At 38.3% G+C, this 11,221-nt stretch overlaps 1 protein-coding gene across 5 annotated transcripts in view; it reads right to left on the bottom strand.

Annotated features, from left to right (window-relative positions):
* Nucleotides 1–11,221, bottom strand: part of LOC132910182 (calcium-transporting ATPase sarcoplasmic/endoplasmic reticulum type) — a 55,846-nt gene that overhangs the window by 17,154 nt on the left and 27,471 nt on the right. For all 5 annotated transcript variants that reach the window (XR_009658722.1, XR_009658723.1, XR_009658709.1 and 2 more), the window contains exons 3-4: nucleotides 6,079–6,096; nucleotides 76–158 (exon numbers count right to left, since the gene is read on the bottom strand). Coding sequence is in view for 2 of the 5 variants with exons in the window: in XM_060965868.1 (XP_060821851.1) it covers nucleotides 76–158; nucleotides 6,079–6,096 (101 nt within the window). In the remaining 3 variants the exon portion in view is untranslated. The remainder of the gene's footprint in view (nucleotides 1–75; nucleotides 159–6,078; nucleotides 6,097–11,221) is intronic.

The raw sequence follows: 11,221 nt of genomic DNA, 5'->3' as shown, positions 1-11,221 counted from the left end.
CGTCGATGAACTGTCGATGGGATAGATAGACTTGGAATAAAAATGTCATAATTTATGGATAGAACGTATACGTACAAAAGAAATAATAGCGGCTAATAGAAGAATCTTAACTAGAAGGTCGTCGAATTGCTCCAAGACGAGTTGCCATATGGACTTTCCTGAAATTATCAAAAATATATTACATTTTTATCGTTCTTCCATATTCTTACCGATAAAATACCTTCACACACAGGACGATCGTCTCGGTAAATAGATCCAACATTTATGATTCTATTCGTTATTATAAAAAAAGGAGCTTCTGGATGGAAGGAACAAATTGGCATATTTTTTACATTTTTTCTCTTTTTGAACGAAACTGGTTGTCGTTTAATTTCTAGGAGAAAAATGGTTTATTCCTTAGAAAGATGATATCAGTATCATTTTGAAGAATCGATGGATGTACGTAAAAAGACACTCAACCACCGAGTTGATATCATCGAATCGCGGTATCTTAGAAAAATCCATCAAATTTTCCTGTATAACGTACGACCAAGAGTAACATAGGTTTTATCGAACGATAGCAAATAATCAGCGGTAACAATAATATTAAACACGTCCATTTAAAAAAGGAAAAAGATATTGTCATTGGGGAAAAAAAGAAATGGTAACTCTCCAAGCTAAGTACTTGGATTCCACTGTCAATAAAATTTTACGTCAATTGTCATTTCAAAAAAGGAAATCTTCGTATACGTGTCATCGAGGGAAAAAAGTTCAATTGCAAAACGTATTGAAACAACGATAAGTACAACTGCGATCGTCAAGGGAGAAAATATCGCGATTTGTTGGCTTCGTGATCTATCTTTTATGGATAAATGTGGAAAAAAGGGAGAAAAGGAGAGAGAGAGAGAGAGAGGAAAAAGATGGCGGAACCGAGAGTAATCGGGAGCAGACTATGGTGTCCTTGATAGCAAGTGCCTTTTGCCAGCATACGATTGACGTCATGTCGCTTCAACGTGCTGTACGATCGACGATTTCATTAATTGTAATCTACGAGCAAAGACAAGTGAAAATCAGATTGCCGAGCAATTATAGGAACGCGTTTCTACCTCGTCATCCGTGTCTCCCGCACTTTTCGATCCTCTTCCTCCGCCAGAAGCACTTTAACGTTCACTTTTTGCACTCTAATTTCGTTAAAATTTTCGAATTTTCCCCCTTTCCTTTTTTAATTTTTTTATAAAATAGCTTCGTGCTGGAGTAATGCACTTTACGTCTCTATCATGGTCGATAATCTTCTATGGTTACAATTTTAAGTATCAAATATTTTGTACAGTTACATCTCGCAGGACAAATTATAGTTTCAGATCTAATTTTTCGATATTGAACAGAGGAAACTTCAAAGGCAAAAGATATTGCCGAAATTATTCTATAAAACCATTCTTCAAATTACCTATATATATATATATATAAAATTTTACAATTTGCTTAAAAGAAAACGCTTGCAAAGTAGTACGTGCTTCCAAAAGCGAAACAGCTTGACACGTTTAAAATAAACGAACCAGAGCACGGACCATTTTCTATCCAATTTTCAGATATAACACGGAAAAAGCTTCAAAGGCTTGAAATACGTAATTCATTTTTCAATACGAGAGAAAGAAAAATAGGGCGAAAGCGATTGAAAGTTGAAAAGTTCGTATGGCGTTGGCAATCAAGGTGACTCTTTCGAACGCGATTCCACGACGATAATGTCATCCGAGTACTTTTTGACGTCTCTTGTGCAAGCATCAGTTTCATCACCGTATTTGTCCGCGCAATACGGATATTGTTAGTCGATCGGTGACGTTGGGACAGAGACCGAGCAACGAACGAAGACGAGAAAGAGAAAAGAGAGACAGGCCACGGCGAGATCGCGGCCGGTGTCGTTAAATTGTGAAAGAAATCGCATTAACGCTGCCGCGATTGACAAATCTGCGTCAATACACTTTTTAGTGAAGAATGTTATGACGCGAGATTAACGGTGTTGGAAGCGCGTGATTACGCGAAGCGGAGAGTAACGAGCTCGACGTAACTTGGAACACGTCGATTTTCAATCGCCGATTCTTCGTTCGAGAAAACCGATGATTCGCCGAAAAGGCAACGATTTACCGGTAATTTGCTGGCGCGGAAATGCAGGGATTGGAAATCGAGAATTCCAATTTCCAACTTCTGGATTCGCATTTACGGACCGGGAGAAACTGAAGCGTTAAGGGACGAGTTTCAGATAATTCTAAAGTTAAATCGAGTTACGAGGTCTCCTTTACGAGTATCTCTCTACGTCGTTCCTGTTATGCTCTCTCGGGTGATACGAAATATCCGAACAAATTTCGTCGCTTTGCGAAAAAATCGGTTTAACACTTTGACAGTTGAAAATTTTTTAGAACGATTAAATTAAGATAAATGTCATGGACTAATAAATTTTCAACAATGCGAATGGCTTTGATAATATCGTCGCAAAAAAGTAGATCGTAAATACAATGTAGGTATAACAGTTGGCAAAAATTAAACGCTATGGCATACTATACATTTTGGTGTATTGCCAGAACAAAATGAATCGGATTCGCGTGACAGTCGACGTGTCAACGTGTAACGTGGATCATACAACGTTTAGAAATGGATCTGATTAGAAGAGCAACGTAATGGATTCGAGGTAGAGAGAAACGTATATCGTTTCGCGAGAAAAATGTATAATGCCTCGTTGTTCTCTCTGACTAGACGTTAAACTGCATAGAGGAACACGAGACTCGTAGTCACGGATCGCGTGCCACTCTCTTCAATTACCAATAGTTATACTTGGTGCCGCGATTCTATGGACGCAAAGGAAATATAAAGCGCTTGCTGTTAGAAAATCTTGTTTGTCTTTTGAAACATCGAACGAGTCTCGAATTTATTCGAATATCAAATTCGCAATTTTAATATCGTATAAAACTCAAGCGGAAACTTCTTTGAAATTAGAATATTGCATTCAATTTTAGTGAAACTTTATTCGAAACTATACTTCTCCCTCGAACACCTTCGTTCCGGAATATCTTTATGGTCGATTCAACCTATATGCTGGAAAATGGCTAAAGAATTCAGCACTCTTCAACTTTTATCCTAGCCGATATTCCATTTAAGATAACTCCATAGCTGCGCCGTAATTCAAACTAACGTTTCCAAAGTACTAAAAGATTCAACGGCGATCGTTCGTTTCGAGTAACAGTCCACAGCCAATTTTAAGTCAATCCAGTCAATCTAACTCCAGCTGAAACAACATAATAGCTGTATTCCACAAGCCAAATAAATATTTCGAAAATACTAAGAGATGTGTTCCTTCGATGTTCGTTCTAGCAGTAAGTTCCATGATCAATTCCAAAGCAATATTCAACCGATGTTGTAAAACTATTAAAAAAGTCTATTCACTTCTCCATTTTTATTCCAACTGTTCCATTCAAAACAACTTCCCACCTGCTCCATAACTCGAACAAACGTTCCAAAAATACTAAAAAAAAAAAAAAAAAATCCTGTGTTCGATCCTCATGCCAAGTTCCACAGCCAATTTCAAAGCAATCCAACTTCCCATTCTATGATTCCTCGGCTCACACCTGATAAATCCAACCGTAATTCAAACCATCGTTGGCAGTCGTGCTATTCTTCCGACTAGAAAGCAAGAAAACGAATGGATCCTAACGATGTGGAAGATCGACTTCAAAGAAGGTGATGGGATACCACCTTATGATCCAACGTAACGTTGACTCGCAATTAAATGGCTACAGACGTAACCGACGTTCGCGTTTATTCCCTTCAGCTTCTCCTCTTTCTATGCTATGTACACGACCACGTGCACGCGTGAAACGATAATGCAATGTAGACAGGCCTGGCCTGCTTTGATAATGACGCCAACTATCATCCACGGCATCTGCCTTCGCATCCAGACACAGCTCGCTGGCCTAAGTGCTCGATATTGCCGCGTTCCGCATTTCCGAAGGCATCTCGCGTCTTTGAACACCTCCGATCGACCAACTCCTTTGACGTCGTTTACAGCTGTGAGCTTCTTGATCGATTTAAGCGCCGTAATAACGAGGATCGAGTACGATAACGGGAAAATTGGAGCGTTCCACTGGTTGCTGCATTTTCGACGAGAATTTCGAACTTCTTTCGACGAGCAAGACGATCGATCATGCTAGGAACATTGAATATGGAATGATTGGAATTCATTTATCTGAACACCGGTTATTAAATCAAAATTTTACAATCTACTTATTTCATATGGAACAGGATCAATCATACGATAAAGACGAATGTAAAGTACCGTAGAACTCAGTCTATTCGAACTTGAGTTATTAAAACGAGAATTTAAAATCTGATTCGAAGCGAGCTTATCGAACTTGCACTTATCCGAATGAAAATCTAAAATACGTACTTCGAACGTGATTTCTCGTTATGGGAATCGAAAATATTTAGTAAGTATGTAGAAGTTGGTGAACTAGCCTGCAACTACTATTGTATGAACTTTTTGCGAACTTTCGCTTGGTTCAGGTAAATGGATTTCCACTGTATTCAAGCGAACTCTGCAACCAAATATATATCAAACATGTAAGAATGATCAAGAACGTGTTCTATTACACTGGAGTTATGGTTTTCGTTCCATAAAATAAAATTGATTCCAGTCGACCTGAAAAACAAAAGGATTGGCATATGCAACTAGCAGGCAGCTAGTAAACTCCCGATAGAAAAATCAACCACAAAGAGACAATCTTCTTCTCCGATCTAAAGGAACGTCGCTTCGAAGTCGCGTTAGATGCGCTTTCCAAGTTAAACTGCTTAACTGGTGTCTCTTACACAAGAAGAAGCGAGGATAAAAAGAAACACGGTCGGAACGAAACCGATATCTCGTTTGCTGCATCGAAATTACTCGAAAACCCCTCGAGACATCTTAAGAACAAAACCGTGGAACTGGACTAATTGGACGAACCGCGCATTTCATGAAATTTACCATTTTAAAAATAGTTAGCGGCTTTAAAGCTAACGATAAGAAGAAAGTCGATCGCTGAATGGCTTTTGAGGCGCGACCACGTACAAGTGCGTCTATTTTTAAAGGATCAAAAGGTACTTTGGGTTACGCGGTAAATACGTAAACAAAGAGGAGAAAGAAGCCTCGATTTTGCATGATCCGAAACCTTTGGGAGAACCTATGACTGCCAGAGGTCTGGCATTAGACGAGTCGCAATTGTGTTTCCACGTCGTGCGATCTGTAGCGCGTCCGCTAACGACGCAAGAAATATTTTCTCGCTCGAAAAGAACGTTGCTAATGACGTCGAGCGCCAGTCATCGAGTGTCTTGAGATAAGCCTCGACTTACACGATGTCTAAGGAACGAACGCCAAAACATAGTCGCTACAAAAGAATATCGTCGCATAACGTTATTTTCCGACGAAGCGTCTTTATCTGGTTCTACGTTTCGTTCTCGTGGTATCGAGCTTTGAACTTAACACAGTAAACTGAGATTAGATCAATACGTTTGGACTCGGTCATTAAATATAAATGCTGTAAGAAATACAATGAGTTTTTTCTTGACAAATGTAAAGGCGTGTGGTATGTAAATCGCGTGTAGTTTTATACTCGAAATTGATTATATATTAGTTTGATCGCTATCTTTCCTTTTATTTTCGTTAACGCGTTATTTCGGCGATTAAATTGGATAAATTGAATGGAAAAACGAAAAGGAAAAATAAACCTTTGATTCGATATAATGTATCGATATGCACATTTTATGTGCTCGTATGTATGTAAGTGTCTGCGTCAGTTAATATGAAAGTAATGTGGTAGCGGTTATAAAAACGATAAAGAAGTAAAGTAAAGAAATGCATAAGTGCTTGAGTTCTTGAGTAAAAATACTTATTTAAAATACATATCTGATTTCTTTACGATATTTACCAGCTTGTCGCAAAGTATCCTACCATTATCTGGACATACGACGTTTACACCGAGACACTCTACAGATAGTATCAATGCCAATTTGTTATCCAAACAGCTTACCGTATCGATCGTCACAGAGGGAAGAAATCTTTCGCTGAGAAAAACTTACCCTCCTCGGCTGGCAATTCTGAAACAGACAAGATACAACAGAAATAAGTAACCAATTCAAATTAGATGATCCCTAGTTTTATAAACATTTTTATATCTTTCAATTTTAGATTTTTAGATTTATTAGATTTTTTAGATTTATAAATACCCTCGTGTAAATTTATTTTTTTTTTTTTTTTAGGGATACAACTAAGCAAAGACGTCTGTTTAACGTATTACGTATTACAACAAATACTCTACTTTAGGTAGTTAAAATATTTTTTAAATATCACGCATCTTCTATGAACTTTTACGTCTTCAAATATTCCGTAAATAAATCTTCTATAAATATTTTCACGACTAAATAAATCACGTTTACTTCTTGCAAGCGTATTTACAATCAGTAAGAATCACTCGCAGAAAAGAATGATTCATGGGTAAACAAATGATCATGTCGAAGATATAGACAACGCAGACGGCAAATTAACCCCATGTTTGCCCCAAGTTAATTGGTTAAAAAGCTGGATAGACGATTGGTACGTGCAATCTCAATGGCCTAAGTCGCAGTAGCTCGCAGCATCTCCTTTAAGGTGGCCTACTTCGAATTGCCGAAGCATCGCGTTACCGACATCGCAAACAACGTTTTCCTGGTCGATAATAAACGCCCTTACACGGTGACGGCTCATCGACGCGTGTCTCCGTGACAACCGATAAAATGCTGACCGCAAGGGCAGAAATATGCAAAACCATTCGTCCGTTCTTCCAAACGAGACTTTTCAAACGAAGAAACCAGGCGAGTACCGGTTGAAATCCTGCAGATCAACGCCATTAATATGACACGCGCTGCATTTGACATAATTCGGCAGCCGGCAAGGTGCCCGTCGTATCGTGCGTTTGACAGATTACACACGAAATACAGGAATGCCGAGTGTCCTTATCTCCTTAGAATCATTCGTCATTCGTGAGATTTGATTTGTCGTATCGAGAAAATATCGTTTCCTCCAAATAAATTTTTAACAGCGTCAGTTCATTGGAAATATCATACGTTCGCGAGAGTAACGTCCCAACGATTAACTGGTTTCATTATTTTACGTTTCTAAAAAAATTCTTGGAACTTGTGCGTGTATCGTAAAAATAATTAAATTAACAGTTTATTATTAAGATAATTTCAACGAATTGGTTCTTTCATAGTTTGGAAGAGAAGAATAGATTTAGCTGACAAGTGCTTTTAATTTAGAGCCTCTGTTAAAATAATTTATGTATTGAAAATTGTGCAGGCAAGACATACAGAATGCCTTTGATCTTCTGAAACGTCAGATTTATATTTACGCGGTAACTTTGATGCCATTTCTTTTACATCGAAACTATTCTAAGCAGCAACGTCTCACACGCATTAACCTAATATATTTACGAGCAATCTTATTCCTCAGAAAAGTTTCAAAATTCTGTTCACTTATCTCTTCGATAATATTTATTTTCCATCCGATAAGTTTCCCCCTAATTTTCCGCTCCTACGACCTATTTAAACAAGGAACTCGTGCCCCGTGCTTTCTAAATAATTAATTTCGTAATGAATTTTATAGAAAAGAAGAAAGTTGGTAAATTTCATTTACGTCCACTTTTCGCTAACTTCTGCTTGGGCAAGTTAAGATAAATGAAATGAAACTGTAGGATAGGGAATCAGTTTGAAAAGTAAACCAAAGGAAAACCCGATTATCCGGTGCAATTTCTGTTTCAGACCCGAAGCATTTCAGATTCTATCGCTTTTCGGCTGAATTCCCCGGGAAACGCGCTAGTAGATAGAGGCACACCCTCTCGTTTCCTATCGATTTTAAGGGCAGAAAACTGTTCCTTCGGGATACTTCATGTGGGAACCGTACACTCGATGCTTTCTATTTTAACGGGGGAGCTTTGGAAGCGCAACGATACCACTCAAACTGGAAGGAAGATTATGTAAATTTGGTAATCTTACTTTCTTACACGGAACAACAGTATACTCTCTAATCGACGTGATACCTTCGCAGTTGATGCGAACTTAAATCTACATAGAATCTACACAGAAAAAAATCTTATATTCTTCCGCTATATTCGCCTCCTTCTTTAAATCTTCGCCACTTGAAAACTCTACGAGCGATTGATTTCTCCTGGTTAGTCTAAATATGCCAGTTGTGACTTCAAAAGATTGCAAGATTGTTCCTACTTGTTCTATGATTTTTTCACGGTAGCGCTGATTATTTTTAACGTTATCTATTTGCCTGGATAGCTGGTAAATAAAAACTATAAGAGAAGAACGTGATAAGCAATTTTAAAACTTAACGCATTTCTGGACCGCATTTGACCGAACTTTCCAAAAACGTCGATTGTCATGATGTTATACGTGCGTCTTTGGTTGTTTGCAAAATTTTTAAAACATTCTTCTCGAAATGGATCACGAGAAAGAAATTTGTTCGTATGTTAAAATTCAAAAGGATGAAGATAAGAAGCAGATAAGAACTAAAAACCTAGTATCATACGTCGAAGCAAAGAAGAGCACAGAGAGCTTTTGTATTAATCACGACGCATCAGCTAATGCATTATCGATAGGGATCGAGAGATCGACACACGATACTTAAAATAACCCGAAAACCTCCGAAGCATTCGCACTACACAATATCGCTGTCGTAGAATTCGATGCTCGCGGTGCTAATGGATCGAATGTTTCGATGCATCAGCCGATTACGCAAGTTACGCGCTCGTGGATTGTTTATGCAAACGTTCTTTCCGAGCCCCTGAATCATCGAGCCTCTACAGTCGACCATCAAGACGAATTATGTAGATCCGCGTACACTATCTGCCATAAGTATCAAGTATCAGGACACGATATGATATTCGATGAAAATTAAATGCTCTTCGCCGTTTTTATCTTCTAATTCTTTTACTTTAAAAATGTGCTGTCTTGTTTGCATCAAGCACGTGTCCTATAACGCGGGAAGATTTTTACGACTCGTAGAGTTTCCTATTTTCTGCGAGGAAAATAATTAAAAGAAGAATATTTTCTTACTTTAAGAATCCTTCTTTGAGAAGTGGCTAAAACACGCGCTAGGTCGTCGAAAAAATATTAACAGAAAAGGGAAAACGTCGTCAGGAAAGGACTCCCTCCTCCTCGATACGTGCGTCGACTTTTCATCGAACGTGTTAGGGTAAAATTTATCAATAAATGTAACGAGAAAACGTCCTCGTTCCTCGTACTTACAACCTGTGTAGTATACTTGGCTCGCGAAAATATTCCACTGGTATAAGTATACCATTTCCTATTATCGTAGGAAATTATTACGAATACGTGGTGCAGTTTGTAGGAAATATTTGAGATTTCATTGGTACCGACACGAGACACGACTATCGTGTTTACATTGGTAAAATGTTGAAAATCCGCCGAAAGGAAAATAAATCGCAGATTGAATGGGAACAGAGGTGTTTCTCGCGTCGAGTGAAAACGAGAGCCGAAACACGAGAAGTGGAACGTGGATGTTACGAATTTTCGTACGAGGAAATGGCGCGAAGCCAAGAGAGGTCGGGGTTGTTTGGATTTTGCGGATGACAGGCTCGAGGGGATTGAATTTGTGGCAATTGGCCCGGGTTTTGAGGGAAGATAAGCGGTTAGATGGTTTTCAACGATTCAATAGCAATTTCCACGGCCAATGATTAATACAGACATCTTCTTACATTTCCCATTGTTTCTTTAACTATCGTAGAGGCTAATAACATACACGCGAATAGTAACATTTCCTTCGGCTCACGAAGTTGGATGCAATGAAATAAACTTCGTATATTTTTCAACGTTTACCTGCTGACATACAGTGCAAACGCAGCCAGTTCTCGCAAGTGGAACAAACCAGATTATCGTTGTAAGAATTCTATGTGAGCGCATATGCGTGTACACACGCGTATAGAAATACCGTATGAAGGCAATTTACAATTCTGAAAGCAGAAACTTGTTTTCTTCGACGTCTCATATTTTAACAAAGAATACATAAAAGTATCATTCTCATTCACTGTTGCATTGAACACGACGAAGAGGATCGGAAAGAGATCATAGTCTTTTTTCAACAACGCCACCGTTTATTTTCATCAAAAATTTACTCCGCGTATCTTCTTTGCTTCTTTTTTTTTTTCTGTCTAGTTTATTTTCTATTAGACGAGTAGACATCGTACGATAGGATTTCGTAATTTCAAGCTCTTCCGCGTCGCGCCAATTGGCATTCGAACACGGTCGATTCGATATTGGATTATTCGAGCGTTTAGCGGCTTTCACGCGCGCGAATTACGCCTCGCGGTTTCCGCCGCGGTAAACTAACGTATCTATGTACGAACCACAACGCAATATTGTACGATATTCGCTGTAAAAACAAACCAATTAACCTGTATTCTACCTCCTGAACCAACCAACTATTCTTGATCGAACTTTGATCGAACTGAAATCCAATTTTATTTACATGCTATTCTACGCGGTAGTCCGTGTTTCTCTCACGCCATATATAGAATACTAATTTCCATAGTAATAACAATAATAAAGTAATAATTCGGCTGTAGTTCGATGCATTAGCGAATCTTCAACAGTAAAGTGTACTTTGAGAAATATCTCAATTTTAAAACAGTTTATGCTCCTATAGATTAGGGACATTTCTTAAACAAAATGGTAAAATCTATCGTCTTGGGAATTTTTAATGAAATAAAACGCAAGATCTTGCATTCTCCTCGCGAGACGAAGCAACAGCTTGTTATTATGAATCTACTATTTAGGTGCCACGGTATAAGAGTCTCTCGGGGACCTAAGCCGCCCCTAGCACCATATATGTTTGTTCCATTTAATTCTTATGATAATATGGGGGAGAGTTGACCCTATTTAACAAGGGTGTCTTTTCATTTGCGACGAACCAGTTTTAGCTACTCGATAGACGAGGGTATTTCGACGTTAACCAACTGTTCGAGACATCTGTACATTTCAGAGTACCTATCCTTAAGATGAATTGTAACAGCGTGTACCTGAAAGCCGTAATGTTTCGTTAAACAATATATTTATAGTACTAATTATTACTTCTCACATCATAATGGAAAACCATATTCGACTGTAACTTTTTTTCCAACGAGCAAGGAAAAGTCTGGTTAAAAGAAGGTTAATACGATAT

The sequence above is a fragment of the Bombus pascuorum genome, chromosome 1, assembly GCF_905332965.1.
Source record: "Bombus pascuorum chromosome 1, iyBomPasc1.1, whole genome shotgun sequence".
In the NCBI taxonomy this organism is placed as follows: Eukaryota; Metazoa; Arthropoda; class Insecta; order Hymenoptera; family Apidae; genus Bombus; species Bombus pascuorum.
This window is presented reverse-complemented; position numbering and strand designations above follow the sequence as displayed.